The sequence below is a fragment of the Octodon degus genome, unplaced genomic scaffold (assembly GCF_000260255.1).
Source record: "Octodon degus isolate 3935 unplaced genomic scaffold, OctDeg1.0 scaffold00069, whole genome shotgun sequence".
NCBI lineage: Eukaryota > Metazoa > Chordata > Mammalia > Rodentia > Octodontidae > Octodon > Octodon degus.
The window spans coordinates 10,934,350-10,955,007 of NW_004524645.1; the positions used below are offsets into that span (position 1 = coordinate 10,934,350).

The 20,658-nt window shown below is 42.1% G+C and overlaps 1 protein-coding gene across 2 annotated transcripts in view; it reads left to right on the plus strand.

The window, feature by feature from the left end:
• Positions 1 to 20,658, plus strand: part of Nhs (NHS actin remodeling regulator) — a 369,326-nt gene that overhangs the window by 295,353 nt on the left and 53,315 nt on the right. For both annotated transcript variants that reach the window (XR_002821880.1, XM_023719542.1), the window contains exons 2-3: positions 13,890 to 14,042; positions 19,803 to 19,936. Coding sequence is in view for 1 of the 2 variants with exons in the window: in XM_023719542.1 (XP_023575310.1) it covers positions 13,890 to 14,042; positions 19,803 to 19,936 (287 nt within the window). In the remaining variant the exon portion in view is untranslated. The remainder of the gene's footprint in view (positions 1 to 13,889; positions 14,043 to 19,802; positions 19,937 to 20,658) is intronic.

A 20,658-nucleotide genomic window follows, 5' to 3' on the forward strand; every position in this document is an offset into this window, starting at 1 on the left:
CTAAAACTGACTTCACTTATTGCAGTCATTTTGCAGTGATTCAAATAAGTAATTATGGCGCTGTCACTAGGAATCAAGACGTTTAGTATAAAAGAGATCAATTATAAAATCAAAAAAGTTAAATTAAAACCTGTAATCTAAGATATGAATTGGAAGGAGCATTTTAAACTCATAATTTATCTTCAACTTCTGAAATGTGTATGTTTTCTAGTTCTGTCTCCTGAAGAAACCTAGCATCATGACAGCCTAGTAACAGCGAGTGCCCCCCAGCATGCAGGGTACTGTAGGGAAAGGTTGTCCCAACAGAGAGGCAAAAGGGCCGATTGGAGGCCTGGGGCAGGAGATATATAAAGGCGAAGTTGGGGCACCTCCTTCAATATCTCTGTAGACTCAGGCTAATTCAGTCACAAGAGAATCCATCTTTTCTGACACCATGTTGAATACATCACGGATTAATATTCCTCACTCATTTAGCCATGCCTTCATAGCGAGCCCAGAATTCATTACAAATACTTAGACTTTTAAGGTAGACAGGTCCTTGGAAAAGAATGCCTTTGCATTGCATACTCATGCACAGTAAGTCCTCAACTTACGAATATGTTCGAGTTGTGAACTCTCACAGATATGAATGGATGTTGAATTACAAACATTTGTACATACAAACAAATAGCAGAAGTAGCTCCTGTGTCTGCCAGACATTGTCACAGTTGTGCTGCTGTGTGCTTCCTGTACACTGCAATGGGACAGTTGCACAGTGCTCAAGGAGAGCCAGGGATGTCTGGAAGCAGAAGGAAAAGGGTGGTGATGTGGAGGGGACTACTATGCCATGCCAAGCAATATGCATTGTTTGTTTGTGTCCAATGTGCACAAGGCTCACTTCTTGCACTTACAAAAGTCTGGAACTTACTGTGTTTATAGCTTCTTTGTTGGCACAACAAAGGACATGACTTCTCTCTTACCTTTGAAGATACTACTTACCAAATAATAATTCTAACTATGTGCAGTGAAGGACATGCATTGGGCCTTTGTATTTTAAATTTTCTCTTATCAATAATGATGGCTAAGTAAATTTTAAGAAAATAGCTTTTACCTAGGAGAAAAGGTTTAGCAGCACATATATTTGAATGTCATGTGCTAATTATCTTACTGCTCCATAATCTAACCAAGCCAAGGCCATCTGTCCCAGAGGACCAAAGGGTTCCATGGACTATACTGGAAAGTAGGTCCTTTCCCTGTTATATCCACTAGTTTCATGCAGTGTTTCCTAAATAGAAAAATGATTTACATGCTTTTTCTTACCTGCCTCTCCCACTCTATCTCCTTTCTTTCCTTGAATATCATTAGTGACCATGTTCAGAGCATCAACTCTTAGTTTGAGCAAGAGTGAAGGGATTTTGAAAGATCAGACTCATCTGTGGACACAGAGCATCTTTCTTCTCTATCTTTCCCTAAGAATATGTTGTTTTCAAGGAACCAAGAATACCAAAGGATGAAACTCATGATCTTTCCTATGATTAGCCTCATCAGGTTCTTTCCAAATAATGGAGATGGGCTTGTGACATTCCCAGATGGAATTTATTTTTGAACCTTTGTGGGAATCTTGCACAGTACTTCTTCACTGTCCTGATATGCCAGATTTGTTCTTTCTCATCATCATTGCTTTTCCTGTATTCTAACTTGTTTGCAAACCAGCTTAGGCACAGAAGCCCGGAAAATAGGATCAAGCATTTCATGAGTTGGGAATAGGCTGGTCATTATTAATCCTGATTGTTGGTTCCAGTAACCTCTGTCTAAAATAAGGGTTCCCCTGCTAAAGCTAGCCATAGAGTTGATGCAACTATTAGATCAAAGTATTGAAATATTTTTTATAGATCAAAGCCATTGAATATCACCAATTTAATATGGTTCAATCTAATACCTGTCTTGGTCTCTGGTCCATGGACTAGCAGTATCAGCATCCCCTGGGGACTTATTAGGAATACAAATTCTCAGAGCCCATCCCAGAACTACTGCATCAGAATCTCTGGTGCTGGGTAAGAATCTTTTTACCAAAATCCCCAGGAGATTCTTACACACTCTGGAGTTGCTTTAAACCATTATGTTAATATTCAGTTTCTGTTTTTGAGGGCAGTCTTCTCAATTCCTTAACTGCAGTTTATACCCATACAGTTTTTCCTACAATGATGGTTCATTGTTAAGAACAAATATTTCCAGTCACGTTGTTGAGCCAGGAATGATACATTTTGACAAGAACAAATATGAATCTTTTCACTATTATGTACAATCTGTGGATATGATCACTTAAACTGTAATGATTTCTGCCTCTTTGCCAAGCAACTCCCACTCTGGTGTCTGGTGTTTTTAAAAGGAAATAGCTCGGTGACATGTACCTATGTAGAGCTAAGATGCTAGCCTGCTTCCCATCCTTTGATTAGGGAGCTGGCCCATGTGGTAGGCATTCTCCGTTGAAAAGCAGGGTGAGAAGAGAGATATTTTCATGTTAAGAACAGTGCAATTTCCAGGTCAGCCCATGCCACATTTATAGTCAATGAAGAAAATGACCTAAATGAAGCTTTTCAAAGAGATATATTCATTGCAGTGTGTTTTACAAATTGAAACTAATCTAATGTCCAATGGTGGGAGAATGAATAAACTGCAGTGTATTTATGTGGTAAAATATTATGCAGTTCTTAATAAACATTGTTTCTGAAGAATTTTATGAAGAGTTTTGATTCAGAGTGGAAAATTATTTGTAAAAAGCAGTATTCACCAGGGTGTATATATATATCAACTACATAAAAATGTACCTGAAAAAATCTGCTTTTTTTGTATTTTAGGGAAGAGCCTACAGGGTGTTTTTATTTTTTTGTATTTTTAGGGAAGGGTCTACAGGGTGTTCAGGGTCTCACTACTAGATCAGACTCGTAATGATCCACCTGTTTACAGCTCCCCAAGAGCTGGGATTACAGACGCATGCCGCCAGTCTCAATTGTGTCTCATTGTGGCAGGGGGCAGGGCTGGTCCAGAAGTCTAGGGATCGAACACCTGGCCCCTGTACCTGCTTGCAGGTGCTTTAATCTGTTGAGCTATTTTGCCTGCCCTGAAAACTGCTTGAAAACATGCTAATTACCTAAAAGTGGTGTTGGGTGTAGGATTATGAATGGCCTTTCTCTTGTTACTTTAGGCTTTTTCTTTTCTTTTTTATGGTCCAGAGGATTGAACTCAGGCACTTGTACTTGCCAGGCAGGCACTTATGCTGCTGAGTAACCCCTCAGCCCCAACTTTTCTTAACTTTCCTCAGAGTATATTCAGAGAAAGAGAGAGAGAATTTTTATCTTTATAGCCTTTTTACTTCATATGTAAAAGACATGTAATATATATTTGAAAGAATAAGTGAATGAATAAATACTGGACTATGGACTTAGGCATGATGGCAAAGTAGCTGCTCAGTGCAAGTAGGTGAGTGCGAATGAGTGTCTGGACTCCTCAGGCCGCTAAACATGTCAACTTTATCTAATAAATTGTCCTGCTTAAAATCAAGTTAATACTACACTAAGTCAGTGCTATCTTCAACTGAGAGGAGCTTCTAAAATATTTAAGCCTCAGAATGTGTCCTGTTTCTGCAAGATCTCTACTTTCCGCACCCCTTTCATTTTTGTCTTTCTGCTGCCACACTCCCCTCGCCGTCCTCTTGCCTAATCTGTTGGGGTAATATATTCAGTCCCCTCACTAGATTCCTGTGGTTGAGAATCCTGCCTTTATATATAATCTGAATTTCTTCTTTTGTGATTTTATAGATAACTAAGCCCTTAGTCCATGTAAAACGCCACTTGAGCTATTTGTGCCAATTTCATTTCCCTGCCAAGCTCTACAGGGAGTTATTAACAAACAACAAAAGCAATCAAATGCCTTTCCTTTAAGCATTTACATGGAGTAGTGCCTGCCCTCACCAGGGATATAAAGTAAAATGTGACTCCCCTTGGCACAGGTAGATGGACGTGCTTCTAGAGCTAAGGTTAAGTACGTGCCAACGTAGATAGCCATCTAAGGTAAACTGAGGAGTGCATAGGTGGGGTGGAAATCAGTGTGCATGCCAGCAGCTCAAGTCATGTGGCAGCTGGTGATTGAAAGGTTTTGTTGAAGATGAATATTGGAGGATGGATGCATAGATGGATGAATGGCAAAAGGTGGGGCTATTTCAAGTATGAAGCCAACCAGGATAACCAGACAGAGCCTTTTTCCCCTCAACCAATCCTCTTGTGGTTTGTTTGGTGTGCAAATCTTAGAATGGGAAGAGAGTGGCCACAGGAAAGCCAAGGGGTTCTGATATTTTGTATATCAAACATGTATTCCACCTAACCTACATGTTATCCAGCTTTATATCTTAAACAGGAAGAGTTACAAGAGAATTTGTTTTTCCATTACGATAACAAAGGTTTTCCATCACTATCATTTTTTCATGATAGTATGTGTACTCTAAGCCACCGTGGAGCTGTGTTGCTTCTGCTAAATGGGAAGAGCCTTCCCTCAGAGCTAGAATGCCCTCCTAGCAGCTCTTGGAAGGGGTATCCTTCATGGCATCCAGGTCCTGTAAAGGAACACAGAGCAAACTTCAGTATTTTGGCATGGCTGGTTCATCCCAAGGTTTGTTTCTTGGGCTGAAGTGCTTGGAATCCTGAAATAAATTATAGCTGGTTTCAAGCAGAACAAGTGAAGAGTATTTTCCCCCAAAGGACAACCTGATAAATGTTGTTCTTAGATAGCAAATAAGGACTGAGACATATGAAGGGAAATATACAGACCCAGGGGCGGGAAATGTGGGCTTTAGTTTTTGCCTCTGCCTAAACAAAGTAATTCGATATTGGATCAAATCTTTGGAACTGGATTTTCTCATCAGAAAATAAGAAGAGCTTCCTCAGCTATGGCTTTAACAATGTGTTCACTGCTACGCAGAGGAAAAAATGCATTTTTATATCATAACCAAGCATACATATATGTTAGAAACAATAAATAGCTTCATAAAACAATACAATGCAGTTGAATATTTTCTATTCTACTCTATCCTGTTTCATTCTTTTTTAAAAACACTAGTCTTGACCTACTGAATGGATTTTACAACCCACTAATGGGTGATACCGTACAGTCTGAAAAAACCCTCATAGAACTTCATAATTTTTCAGATTGCTTCCAGCAATAAAATCTAATGACTCTGCTGCATGCCTAAAGCTGAACTGTGACAGATGATTCCGTGCTTGCATTCTGGAGGAAGGGCATGATATAGAACATGGCCGCCAAATAACCTGAATGCAAACAAATGAATTATTAACTGTTCCAAAGGAGAACATATAGATAGTACTACAATTCTGACAAGGACTTGTAAAGTTAGGCTTTCCAAGTCTTTACATCAAATGCTGCTCTAGTCAACAGATACAAGACATTGGGGACATTGGGCCTCTCAAAAGAGTCACAGACTCCCTAGTTATGTACAGTCTTCTTTCCAGTTTCCAGAATGTAAGACTCCCAAAGAGCACTGTACTGGCCTCATGTTTGTTTATATTTGACACATTAAGAAGACAGAAAAAGATAAGAAAGAAGAAAGAGAGAGAGAGAGAGAAAGAGAGAGAGAAAAAAAAGAAGGAAGGAGGGAGAGAGGGAGGGAAGGAGGGAGGGAGGGAGAGAAGGAAGGAAGGAAAGAGAGAGAACTTTGGAGTGCTCCAGCTTCCTTGTTTTAAACTTGGACCATAGCTAATCCTGACCTCTTGGTCTTCTTTTTTTCCAGTATAGAAAAGAAAACAAATACTGATTAATCTGTGACCTGCTGAGAATTTTATCATTTCATTAGCGGCTCAGAAACATTCTATGATGGCTGTGTAATTCCCATTTCACAGAGCAGGGGACAAAGACCCAGAGAGCTCTGTGACTGTCTCTGGTTCTCATTGTTCCTGCGCTTATCCCCATTTTTCTACCCCAGGCTGAGGGTTTCCCCACGAGGCTCTTCCTGCCAACCCATTGTGCCATCATTTTATTTAGTTATTGTTATTATTATTATTATTATTATTATTATTATTATTATCTTGTATTTTAGGGAAGGGTCTACAGGGTGTTCAGGGTCTCACTACTAGATAGGACTTGTAGTGATCTGCCTGTTTACAGCCTCCCAAGAACTGGTATTATAGGTGCACACCACCACGCCCAGTCTCAATTGCTGCCTTGGGGCACCCTGGGGGTGGAGCCAGCAAAGCAGGCCCTGGAGATCTAACCCCTGGTCCCTGCACCTGTGTACCATCATTTTAATGCAGTCTTTCCCGGTGGATTTTGGTGACTGATAGAAAGCAGAGGCAGCATTCAGAGCAGGACAGGACTCAGGGATCAAAAGTTCTCAACCCTTCATTTATAAAGATGAGGAACCAGATAGTCTTTCCACAGGAAACAGCAACAACAGTAGCAGTAATAATTCAACAGCCCTCTGGGTACGAAGTAATCGTTTTAAGAAATTGTGGAGAATATTTCCATGGAAAAAATCATCCTAGATGTTTTAGTATACAAATAAATGCACAGACATGTTCTATTTGGTAGATGTTGGAATGTTTTAAGGCTCCAAAATTTGTTAGGAAATCTAGGTCTTTCTGACGCTGAGGGAGCTGCATTCGATGCTTTGTCGACAGTGGGAGCAAGTCTGAATCACTGTGCTTCTAGAGAAAAAGCAGTCCAGAAGGAGTAGTTTGGGGAGAGCTGGCTCTAGCTTTGGGCTACCCTGCAGGTGGCAGGAGCCCTGGTGGCTCTTGCGATCCCTGTACCAAATCTTGTTCTGTTCTCCAAGATGCAGCACAGAGTGAGCAAGGGGGCTGCTTGCCAAGGACAGAAGAGTGGGAGGGGGCGAGTGGTTTCACTTGGTGAAGTCCTCTCCCTCCCTCCCTCCCTCCCCAGCAGACCAGAGAACTCTGGCAGCAGCAATGCACTGAGTAGATTTCCATTCTGCTCACCAAGGTAATGGCTGCTGAGGATTGGCTTCAGCATAGCAGGGAACTAAGGAGGAGCCTGGCTAGGTGTCTGTGACAACGACTACATCAGATGTTTACTAATGTATTCATGTGAATACTCCTTGCTGCTTTCTATCATGGGCTGTCAGAAGAGATGGTTTTTATGCGTTCTTCGCCAAAAGGCTGCGTGATAGGGATGGCTGTGATGAGCAGAAGAGAGGGTGGCAAAAGCGTGTAGGCAAGTGTATCCTGCAGGCACTTCACAAACATTTTTAAGAATTTCTTCTCTCCCTTGAGGGGTAAAAATTCCATTTCTGACTTGCTTGGCACCTTTTTTTTCCTGAAATTTTCATCACATTCAGCATTAAACTTTGATTTCAGCTGTCGTGTCCTCCCTTTTAAGATCTTAAGAGCCTGAGAGAAGGAAAGAGCTACAGGGAGAGAAAGCCAGGGGCAGGAGTGAAGCCTAGAAGAAGGGCAAGAGTGAGTATTTTGTGCTCTTCCCAGGGGTAAAAAAGTTTAAGTCATCAGGAAGCCCATGAGGCCAAGAAAGGTAGAATCAAGTAAGTACCAACCCAAGCAGAGCAGAAGGATATTCAGGGCTGGAGAAGCCTGGGACGAGTTTGTGTTTCTATTCCTTCCCAATAGTTCCTAAACCCAAGCCCCCTCCTGTTCTTAGAAAATGGGCCTGGTCTTTCCAGGAGAATGTTAGCCACTAGTTTTCCGCAATGTCTAAGTCAGCTAATTTCCAAGGAACCCAGTGATCATCTCCATGCTTTCAGGATGTCACTGTGCACCAAGATCTAGACAATTCCATTATTTCCATGTTTTGACAGGGAAAGGAGCTGAGCTCAATCTATAAAGACTTTCACTACCTTGTGAACATTGCCTGTGAGGAGGTTTTCTTTCAGTAGCTGGGTTTTGTGATATCTGTTTGCTGTGCTACTTGTCTTTCTGGAATGTAACAAATCTTCCCAGATTCCTGTTAGGCACCGAGGATCCTGGAAGATTCACTCAGTTCTTGGTTATACCTAATGCTACAGATGATGCTAAAAATGGCAGCTCTGAATCCTTTGCTACTTCTCCCCACCCTAATCACCATTAGCTTAAGCAGGCTTCATTCAGTATTGGTTTGGGAAAGAGAAGCAGCATGGAAACCAAACAGATGGTGTCTAATCCCAGATCTTGTACTTGCCAGGTGTATGACTTTGTAAATGTACACACTTTCTTTAAGATTATATTTGCTAATCTATAAAATGGGCTTATGCATAACTCTGAGTACTGTGAGGCCACCATGATATTATGAATAGAGTATGCCTGGCATACAGTTTTGTGTATGGAGGATAAAATAAAATGTATAATCCTTGCCATTATTTAGCCCTTCCATGGACAGCAGTGACAGAAGGGAAGAAATGACAAGTGACTGACTCTAGATCTCTATGTTCATTTATTATTAATATTTCTATTTCTGCAAACTTAACACCTTAGATCAATTCCCACTTATTATCTTGCAATGTCTGTGAGTCAAAGTCTGAATGTGAGTTGACAATGTCTGCTCAGGGTCCTCCTGGGCTGAAATCAATGTGACACCTGGGGCCATATCCCCATCTGAAGCTCAGGATCCTCCTTCAAGCTTATCAGTTATGGGTTGAGTTCAGTTCCTTGAGCTTGTAGGACTAGGACCCTCCAAACCTAGAGGCTACCTAGCATTCCCCACCACAAGGTTCTCTGCATGTGGAACACGATGGTTTGTTTCTCTATGATCTACAGTAGAAGTGTCTCTGATGCTTCTTGTCTCTTTTAAAGGTTCACCTGATTAGGCTGGATCCTTCCAAGATAATAATTTCTCTTTTGCTGGACTTCCAAGTCAACTGAGAAAGAACTTTGATTCTTTCTCATGAGATATAACATAAGTCATAGGTTCTGCTCATATGCAAGGAAGAGAGGATTGCACAGTTTATGTACTTGAGATGGTATGGGTTGGGGGGTCATCGTAGAAATCTGCCTACCACAGAGGGGCCCCTAGAGGTATTCACATAAACATAAAAAAACCTTTTTAAAAAAAATTTATTTATTTATTTATTAGTGTGTGTGGCCAGCTCAGCCCACCAGTGGGCAGGGCTGGCTGGCATGTGGTGCTGGGGGATTGAACTGCAGTCCCTGTGCTTTGCTAAGCTTGTTCTAAGTAGGTGCTTTAGACCACTGAGCCATCTCACCAACCCCCCAAAAAACTTTCTTCCTTCTATTGGTTCCTTTTTTTCTTTTTGGTATGAGGGGATCAACCAAACTTACTGGTTCCATTTTAATGAGAAGAAAGATTACCAGGGGTATTAACTCAGCTTTCTGTCATATATGGTTCATCTACAGTGAAATTGTTACAATGGAAGCAAAGGCATTTGTGTTAGTTACTTCCTTGCCACTGGGACAAAACATCCAACACCCACATGAGGAGTGTATTTTGGGTAACAGTTTCAGAAATTTCAGTTAAAAAAATTAAAAGAAATTTCAGTCAATGGTCGGCAGGTTCAAACACAGCAAGAGCATGGTGGAGGGGTCTGCCATGGAGGAAATCTGCTCACATCAGGGCAGCCAGGAAGCAGAGAGAAGGGAGGAGCTAGAGAGGCAGACACCCCTCCAGAACGCAGGCCTCAATGACCTGCCTCTAAATTAGGCCCCATCTCCTAACAGGAAATCAGCTGGGAGCTCATCAGTGGACTAATTCACACAGTAACAGGAAGCTGATGATGTAAGGTCGGTTTGTAATGGCAGTTGCACCTCAAATTTATGAATAGACTTCACTTTGGTTGAACTGTTAGAAAAAGGAATAGATTTTTTAAAAATGCAAAGTGGCAAAGTTTTCTCAGAAAGAGTTCCAACACTACCTGTCTTTTGCCTCTAGTGGACACATAATACTACTCAATGCTCTGCAACCAAAGGACATAACTGGGAACCAAGCATGAGTGTTCTCTTTTCCTTTCCATCCCCAAGAGCGATACACCACTGTGGCAACTGAGTGAAATGTTCTCCTTCTTCTGCATGGCAGACAGATCCATTAGAGCTTCTCAATTAAGAAGGAAACTGAGTTTGGATAGGGAAATGTGAAGATCCCTAGTCCCGAAAACTATCAGTGTGAGAACGCTTCTTCCCAGGAACCATGGCTTGGCCACTCCTACTGAACTCACATATTAGTGTTTGCATCTGTGACTTATGACAGCAGTAGAGTTCAATAGCCTAGAAATTCTATGCTGGCTCGCCCAGAAGGTCCAGTAGGAAAAAGTTCAGGACATTAGCAGAGGAGTGACATTAAAAATAGTACTTTACATGTAGCTTGATATTTAATATTCAGTGAAGAGGAAAACATTGTGCTGTGCTTCTTTATGATGTACTAATTTATTCATGAAAAAGTGTTCTGTGGCACTGGCCATTTGAAAAATGCAAATTAAAACAACATTGAGATACCATTTCACCCCAGAAAGCATAGCTACTATAAAGAAATCAGCTAATAACAAATGCTGGAGAGGCTGCAGGGAAAAAGGAACCCTTCTCCTCTGCTGGTGGGAATGCAGACTGATACAACCACTATGGAAATCAGTGTGGAGACTCCTCAAAAAACTAGGACTGGAAATCCCATTCGATCCAGCTATTTCCCTTCTGGGTATTTTCCCAAAAGAACTTAAAACATCATATCATAGTGGTATATGAGTGCCCATGTTTATAGCAGCACAATTTGTCATAGCCAAATCTTGGAAACAAACAAAATGTCCATCACTTGAGGAATAGATGAAAAAAGATGTGATACTTTTATACAATGCAATATTACTCAGCTATAAAGGAAGACAAACTCAAATCCTTTATAGGTAAGTGGATGCAACTAGAAATCATACTTGTAAGTGAAATAAATCAGACCCACATGTGTAAATATTGTATTATCTCTCTAGTGTAAGAACCTGAAAGAATAAATAAAACCTAAAAGGTATAACAAATATAGTGAAATTTGGGATTATCTAGAGAAAAAAGGTAAAAGTAGAAGAATGGAGAATATAATCTTTTTGGTGTTTAGGGACTCTATAGAGTCTAGAGGTCTTTGACTATGCCTAGGATGGGAATTACATAATATTACAACAGGTAGAATATACTTGAGGGCATTTCTTCTAACCCATTGCTTCCATTCACAACTGCATATAAACCATTTTCACACAGTGCTACAAAACATGTATCTCCAGAAGACAGGGATTCCTGCCTGATGTTGTTCTGTGCTGTATGTTAGCACCTAGCACTGTGCCTGGAACTAATAGCTAGTTGGAAATACTCCATAGGTGGATGGGTAAATAGACATTTCCATTGTCAACAGTCTCTTCCCTACTCCCGTGTCCCTCCATTCCTTCAAATCTGACAAGATCCCAAGGCATCATGAGAAAACATTTTATGTTTTTCAAACTTACCTAATGATAAAAGTAAGCTGAGGGTACTTTTCAAAAATATGAATTGTCAAGACTCTTGGAAATTCTGGTTTGGAGAGTCTAGATAGGCACTCAGGACTCTACATTTTTGATAAGCATAGCAGAGGAGTCTTTTTGAGACCTAAACTAAGATAAATAGCAGGAGTTCAGCTCTTCTCCACACAAAGACTTAGGTGCCATGAACATATGACCTACTTGCGGAGGGGTGTCAAAGTCAACACTCCAAGCTTCTGGCAGGCAGCAGTAAGAGAAAGAGGGGCTGTGAGGGTCTTCTGGTCTACCTTCAGTCACCTGGGCTCAGCTCTGCAGCCAGGCTCCTATCTTACTGAGGTGACCAACCTGGGAAGAGGTGCGCAGAAGCCCCTCTACTGTCTTTCCTCCTGTGGGCACAGAATACCTTGTCACTTTTCAACAGGTAGACGTTCTGTTCTGCCCCCTCTCCTACCTGTCACCAGCATACAAACTCAAAGGATGACTTCTGCCCTGTTGGGTGGGAGTTGACCTTTGCTGATGTTTCATTCACTGAACCAAAGCATTTCTCCTGGGGGCGGGGGGAACTAAATGAAGCATCTGTCTTCAGAACTGCCCCTCTTTACACTGAGAGGAGGGAGCTGTGATCTAGGTCTGGCTTTTCCCTTATACACAAGGCCTCCCACTCTTCCTCTAAGGTCTGAAAAGACTGGCTTCTCCCTTAAAGAGTCCTTCTAGGATTTCTTGTCCCCAGGACTCAGTGGCGCCTGACTGGTTCACCAAGTACTTACAGTTTCCAAGGAGAAGGCTGAGGTTATAGAGCAACTTGAGAAAGAAAAATTGCTGCCTTTCCTTCGTGGCTTCTTAGAACACTCCCCTAAAAAGGCTCCTCCCACCCAGAAAGATGATCCTGCAATCTTCAATCTCTGAGGTTGAATCCTTGAAAACTTGAAACCAAGAAAGAATAAACCCAAACCCAGGTCAAGAAAAATAATCTGTTTAGTAGTTGATGGTGAGAGAATAGAGAATATGAGACTATTTGTAACTATGTTAGAGCTAAACTGCCCAACACAATAGCCACATATGGCTATTTAAATGTCAGTTAATTAAATAAAATTAAAAATTCAGGTCTTATATTTCATTTTCTTAATGGCCAGTGTGGCTAGTAGCTACCATATTGTATGGCATAGCTATAGAGAATTGGATCATCACAGGAAGTTCTGTTGGACAAAGCTGTTTTAGAGAGATTTTGTTTTCTCCTTGATTCTTTCCACTTGCTATTTCTTTACATCATTAGAAATGTTTTTGTTCCTACTGGTGATTTTTATAGTTTGGATACATTATTCTAGAAGAAAAAGTACTGTTGAAGATTGCATTAGGACACAAAACCAAAAATAACTGCAATACTTGGTGGGGGAGGGAAAATTAAACACAAAAAGGTTGTATTTCCCCTAGTTTTTCTTTTGTGTGCAAGAATATCTCCCAACCAGACATGGTGGTACATGTTTATCTGGTAGTCCTAGCACTGTAGCACTGAGGCTGAGTCAGCAGACTCACAAGTTCAAGCCTAGCCTGGGTAACTTATTAAGATCCTGACCCGAGGGGAACCAAAATCCTGTTTGGGGCCTGGGGATAAACAATTGATCACAGTGCCCCAGAGTCACATGTAGGGAAAAGAAGGAAAGCTGCAGAAAGAGGGATGAGACACAGACTAGTGGTGCAGTTCCAGGCCAGGAGCACAGGTCTGGGTAGGGGGTCTGGAGGATGACACACTGGGCAGGTTCTCACCATTCCTCAGGCTGCCAGGTTCCCAGTGCACTCAGTGCAGCCATTTCCTACCCAGAGTCCCTTGCTTCCTAGAACTTTCTTCTATACAGTTCATCTTGACCTTGTGGGGTGCTCTATCCTAGAAGCCATGTGTCCATGAAGAGGAGAGTAGAGCATTAAATGCTGGGCTGGGAGGAAGGGGATCTTCCTTCCTTGGGCTTGGATGGGATGTGATAACTGTGCTATTCAGGTAGACAGCAGGAGCAGCATGAGAAAGTACAACTCTGAGGCCTTGGGGCCGGAAGACTAGAGCAAGGGAAGCCTTTCCCACTCACATGAGGCTGTGTCCCTGGCATTGTTGGAACACAGAACTCCTACTCCCACCCCACCCATAAGTGGGTAAAGACTTGTGTGGTTGGGTTGATGACACTGTGCCAGAAGGCAGTAAGGGAAAGGTGGAGAAGAATGTAGCTGGTCACAGGCAAACAGTGTCTTGGGGCCTCCCATCCCCCAGTTCAGAAGCCACACTGACCCTGTCCATCTGTACTGTAGACCTCACCCTCTCTCCAGCCTTGAGTTAGTGTGAATGCAGCAGTATGTGCTTGCTCTTTACCCAGACTCCGTTCCTGCTCCCTCTCCACGCCAGAATCCACCCCGCGCTCAGTGCAAAGTTTCTGACTAACAACACCCTGCTTCTCTCCTTGCCTTATAGCCGTCTCCAACCTGGACATCGAGAGTAAGCTGAGTGTGTATTACCGGGCACCGTGGCACCAGCAGAGAAACATCTTCCTCCCAACTACCAGGCCACCCTGCGTGGAGGAGCTGCATCGTCATGCTCGGCAGAGCCTGCAAGCCCTGCGCAGAGGTAACGGAGTTCAGGCTGGGGGCTTTTCTGCAGCAGAACTCGGAGATTGCCTCATCTAGGGTTCTCTGTCCTGCCAGTCCCACTGCTGGCCCTTAGCACTTCAAAGCACTCCCTTTCTACCTTGGACTAAATCTATGGGTACTGTAACTTATGTATACATATATTAAAATTAGCATTATAATCTAAATTTGATAAGAAAGATACATTAAAACAAAAATTATAATAATATACATTTCCATATATAAATTCTTGACCACAACTACAATGGAAAACATAACAAAAGCGTTAGATGTTTGTACCTATCAAAAATAAGGTTGGCAGGAAGATCACATGTTCAAGCCCAGCCTGGGCAGTTTAGGGAGACCCTGTCTCAAAAGAAAAACAATAAAAAGGGCTGGGCATGTATCATAGCAGTAAAACATCCTTGGGTTTGATCCCTAGGATCAGAAGAAAGAAAAACCTTGGATTAAATAAAAGACAAAAAAAGTTTTAGAGAAATGAAAGGACCCCGAGGGCAGGATGACACACCAAAGTAACTGGTCCACTAAGAATATAGTAGATAGGAGCAGAAAATGCACTCTCCCTTATAATGAAAGGGAATTAGGTAGACTCAGAAACAGCTTCTAGGTTTTTTTCCTTATTACAAGATTCAGATAGGACATTTGAATGTTGCGTAGGACCAGGGACACTTTTTGATTGACTGTCCTATGCATTTCATAACAGCTGTAACGCTTGGTTTCTTCCCAGCCACTAAACAACCAGAATGAACTCCTTGAGGGCTCTTCAGTTCCTGTTGGGAACCAGTGATCTGATCCAGCACCCTCATTCTCTGGGGGAATATATGGAGGCCTAGACCTATAGGAAAAATGACTCAGGGTCTCACACAACAGGATAGGTGCAGTGCCAGGACCCAGACCTAGCCTCTGAGCCTCGGAGCTCCTAGCCAGACCTCCTATCCTCCTTGGCATGAAGTGCTCCGTGGAAATAAATGTTTACATTTCTCTTGTAGTCCTGAGAGCACCAGAGATAGGCCCTGAGCTGTCAAGGCAGGAATCTAGCCTTTTCTGACATAGGTTACTTTCGAGCACCTAAAAACCTTTCTAATTATGATGAGAGGGCTGGAAGTGAGCACTGTGCTTTTAGAGACCCCTCAATGGAGCCCAGAAGTTGGCATGCCAGCTATTTTGGCTTTTAAATTCTTGCTAAGTAAAAAGATGGAGTCTACACATTCACTGTCTTTGTTGCAAATTCCCTTCATTCTTTTAAAGAATTATGCATTAGTAGAATAATATAAATAAAATACTCTACTGTCCTCAAAACAGAAAATAAAATTATGACGGTTGTCTTCATCTTATTTACTTCCCTATCCTCATCATCTTTATTTTAATGAATGAACTGACCTCCTATCCCAAAAGCAATTGTTTCTAAAAATTTCCTTGCTCATTAGTGGCAGACACTGTGACACTTACAATGAAGAGTGACAATCAGTGGCCCTTTAGCACTATCTCTGGCATGCATGCTATTTGCTTTGACTTTACAGTTGGCTAAAAATTCTTTCAACAAATTTTTAATGCAAGTCACCTTCCAGAAGTTTTTCTTTAAACTCTTGCCTTTCCTTTGCAGCCTGGATTATTAGCCCCTTTCCCATGGTGCTTTGCATGCCTTTTCATCCTGCCATTTATAACCTTCTGTCACAAGTAACCATTATGGGCCTGTTTTCCACCACCAATACATGAGCAACTCAAAGGCAAGGATGGCATCATATTAATTTATTTGAGTCAAAACACTTAGCACACAGTAGGTCCTCAATGAGGGTGTAAGGAACAGAATGAAATTCTGCAGAAAACTACTCAGACCTTGAGCAGGCATGATGCCTATGTAAGAATCTGATTGTGCTCGCTAAATGCTTTCCCAGATCCCAGCATTAGAGAGCTTGAGTAACATTAGCTCTGTAGATGTAACTCTTTTTATCCTTTTATTATTATTAATCAGTCTTCCCTGCTTAGATTTTTACAGATTCAGCCAGATAACACTGAGCTGCTCGTACGCTATCACATTTCATTGCTTTGTCAGGTTTGGACTTAATGGCAGAGCTGAAGAACAGCAAGTGCCAATATCAATTTTCTCTGAACTTCTTCCTGGGGGGGGGGTGAAAGGGATACAGAGCCTCCTGGGGTTCGGATAGAAGACTGTGGCGCTGCTTCTTGCCCTCCCTAGACTGGCTTGTTCTGTCATTGGCTCAATAGCAAATCTTGGATGTAGTAGCTTTAATAGCATTGCAGAGAGCCATAAACAGGAATTATAGGCATCATAGAATTAAAAACATGCAGTATAGAATTAAAATTAGAAAGTGACTTTTTTGTTTTTTCAACCTTGTCCAGGAAACACAGTAGTTGAGCAGGGTATTCATCAGCATGATCTCTTTGTGCCATCTGGTGGTCATGAATAATACTGACTGGACAGACAGCCTGTGCTTAGCCAGGGCTGCACGGAACTTCCCTGTAGTGTCTCTATTTGGACAGCTGGAGAAGACTGGCTTCCACCAGGAGGGAGTGTATAATGAAGCCCAGACAAGTGAGGCAGCCGTGGCTGCAGCTCTGTGCTTCTTTTGGACACTATTAGGTGGGGGCTAGGAGACTAAGATTAAAACCTAGAAACAGGCAGCCTTTGTGATTTGTTTAATAGCAAAACCTTCAACCAACCATTCAAGGTTAGGCCTTGTGCTAGAGCTTGGGATTCAAAGAGCAATGAAGTCTGGTCTCTGGCCACCAGGGATTTCTGGTCTAGTGCAGGAGGTAGCAAGTCACCAAGTAAGATCAATACAGTGACATGGGGGCTGAGGAAAGGTACCTACCCAGTCACACCATGAGCTTCAGGGAAGATGTCCCAAAGGAAGTGGCATCAAATGAATTCCAAGTTATTTAGAATCCAATTACTTTTTTGCCTTTTCCTTAGCAATTCTTTAATGCTCAGAGCCAGTAATCATTTTAAGTAATGCCATCTTTTATGTTCATAAAGCAGGGGAGAGAGATATTAATAAGTGACTATAAAGACATCATTATATTTTATATTTCCTTTCTGTTCAGGTTTCTGGCTGCGATCTAAGTTTCCTTGGCTTAAGCAAATAAGGACCAAGATCATACTGCAATTTGGGGCTCTAGGAGACCTATGTTCTCCCTACCTTGCCACTAGCACAAAGTATTATTAGGGAGCCATTAATCTAGCCTCCCTATTCCCAGCCTAGGGCAAAGGAGAAGATATATTTAAGATAGTGTGGGAGAGGAGCAATTGGATGGGAAATTGAGTTGCTGTCTCCTTCCTAATTCTTCCCCCTCATGCATCTCCTCCTGACGAGTCATACCTGTATTCTACTCTTCTTAGTAAATTCATGAATGTAAAAGCTTTTTCTTTTGCCACCCTTCTAGGAAGACTGCTGTTTACTTGCAGAGAAAAATGAGGGTGGCACTGGGGGTGGGCACTTTAACAAGGAACACATTTATCTCTAAATGTCTTCCTGATAAACATTGACTTTGGAGGCAGTGTAGCAAAGACCACCTACATGGTTTTGAAGATTTTTCTCTGGTTGCAAGTGGGAGCCAAAATTTTTTCAAAAGAATCCCAAGTAAAGAAATATGTGGAATATCATCACACTTTCTTAACACAGACACTAAGTTAAAAGTTCAGGCAGTGAAGTCCACCGGTGGCCAAATCAGACATGGATACAAATCAGAAAGTGGGAGAGTGTTTAGCTCCTCATTGAGGGGGTAGCACATGAAATAAACCAAACAAGAATGGGGCCATCATTCGAGAGGCTGTCAAGACCAGCAGCAGGACCTACAGAAGCTTCTACCAATGTGAACACCATTATAAATATACATCAATGTAGAATATGGAATGCATTTTGAAAAAACTAGACTTTAATGAAAGTGTTAATTCATTCTTTCAGTTGTTCAGCACCCTTTTATTAAAAGCCTGCTAGGTCACAGGCACTGTGGGCACCGTAATCAAAAGCTGAATAAAATATAATCTCTGTCCTCTAGGAACCAACTTCTAAGGGAGAAAGATGACAGAGAGATGGCATTTTTATCAATATAAATATACAATTGGGCCTTTGGAGAAAGGGCATCTGATGTTACCAAAAAGGATCAACATAGTTAGCTCTGTTTCCTAACACAGGCAAGAAAAATAAGTATTGCTTGGAAATTGCCAAATACTCCATATTCTATGCTATTGATGATTAAAGAATTAGAATGCAATAAAAATATCATCAAATAATGCCAAACACAAAAAAATCTTGCTCCAATGAATGAGATGTTAGGATACTGCAGTGTCTGTAGGTCAAGTAGTAATCAAGAGTAAAGACCCTAGAGTAAAGTGTGTACCACTGTTAGCTCCACAGTGACTCACCCTCCCTGAATCTGTTTGGCTTGAATGCCCATTAACTGAGGCTGTTGAGATGGTATGGAGAAGAGCTTCTGCAAAGGGTCTTTAGCACATGGAAGTTGCTCAGTGAATATGGAACATTATGATTATTATCATATACGTGCTGAATGATACCCATTTTTAAAAGTAGAAGGAAAGATGGAAAACTTGACCATACCAAGTTCTACCTTGGTCAAGAAGGGGATGCTAGAGATGTCAGGTCCTGGCCATGAGTGTAAACTTGATTGTGACAGAGGGGTAGCCCTTGGCGTATACAAAGACACCAGAAAGTTAAATGCTATTCTTGGTATCTTGATGATTCTTTCTTATTTGGTTGGTTGGTTTTCTGATGCTATTCTTATAATGAAGCCAGTACCACTTCATGCCACATGTAGATATTTCCTGGATTTTCCCAGTGGTAGCTTTATGACTGAGTCAGACACGTGTTGCCATTGGGATAGCCTTACTTTCTCCAGGAGACCAGTCTCTTCTCTCTCTCTCTCTGTCTCTCTCTGTCTCTCTCTCTCTCTCTGTCTCTTTCTGTCTGTCTCTTAATATAGGGTCTCGCTATGCAGTTCAGACTCAGAATGATCCTCCTACCTCAGCCTTCCTAGTGCTGGGATTATAGGTGTGCACTACCATGCCTGGCTTTACCCCGCCAGGGCATGTAGTACAGGGGATGGAGCTCAGGACCTTGCATTTGCCAGGCAGGGGCTTAGACCACTGAGCTATCTCCTCAGCCCTAGACTAGGATTTCAAAGCTTTCTGAAGTTTGTGGGAGACAGGGCCTAGGTAGCTGCGATGGTGTGCTAGTCACCAGCTTTCTGGAAAACAAAATTGTAAAATAAATGAATAAAGGACTTAACATGGCTCTTGCCAATTTCCCCCACCATCTTCCATTTCTAGGTACCAGTAGTGGGAAAACTGGCTCCCACAATTTCCTGAATCCATAGCAACCACTTCCCCTGAGCCAGTGTGAGCTGGCTCTAGTGCCCAGACTAGGCAGCTCTGGCATGCCTGTGCCTGCTTTCTGTTCTGGCACCCATGGCAGCAAGTCTTCTGCCATTGCTCTCAACTTCCATTTTTCTACTCATGAACAAACACTGATCACAGAAGTGAGTTATCTGGTACAGAGATTATGACATGGATTCACTGAAATGGATGTACCCAACTTCTTATTGGTAGTAAATGAAGGTTCAGTTAGGAGCCAACTAGCTAGACTCATCAAAGCTCATATTTTATAAACAGTCTTTTGCTAATACTCCTCACAGTGAAGGGGACAGAAAAATTGAAAGTGCTAAGCGTATTTCAGTATCGTTGCTTTTTCTGCTCTGTCAGAACACCGGAGCCGTAGCGATCGCCGAGAGCAGAGAGCTGCTGCACCCCTGTCCATAGCTGCTCCGCCACTGCCAGCCTACCCTCCAGCCCACAGCCAGAGGAGGCGCGAGGTGAAGGACCGCCACTTCCTTACGGTAAGCTTGGAGGCTGGCAGCAGCAAACATGAGTTTGCTTTGGGAATCAATTTTCCTCTCCCATGGAGGGAAGCTGGGCTGGCCGAGAGAGATTCAATCATGAGCACTTGGGCACAAAGGAACTTCCCCCTCTCATTCTGAAAGCAATTCCTCCTCTTTTGGAATAGAATAGGGATTCAAGTATATTTTTAAATTAATGGTTGCACAATGCAGTGAGGCAGTGATGTTTAAGGACTCTAAAATCAGAAAACAAATTTATTTCAAACCCTGGTTTTGATTATAAGCTAAAGAATGTAGGGTAAGTGTCTGCTTATGCAGATATGAGGACCAGGGTTCAAACCCCAGCATGCCATGTTGGCCCCACCCCGGGGAATGCTGAAACAGGGACTGAGACTGGGCATGGTGGCACACCTGTAATCCCAGAGTTTGGGAGGCTGAAAACAGGAGGATCACTATGAGTTCCACCTGTGTAGTGAGACCCTGTAGGCCCTGTATTAAATACATAAAAAGAATTAATGTAGGGTAACTTACTTAGCTACCCAGCCCTCTATCCCCTCATCTGGCATATGGGGATGTTAATACTGTCTACCTTACAGGACCTGAGCATTAAATGAAATGAGGCATGCACAGAGCTCAGCATAGTGAGTGATTGGCAACAGAAGAACTTCATAAAGGTTAACCACAACTGCCACTATTATTATTATTATTATTATTATTATTAT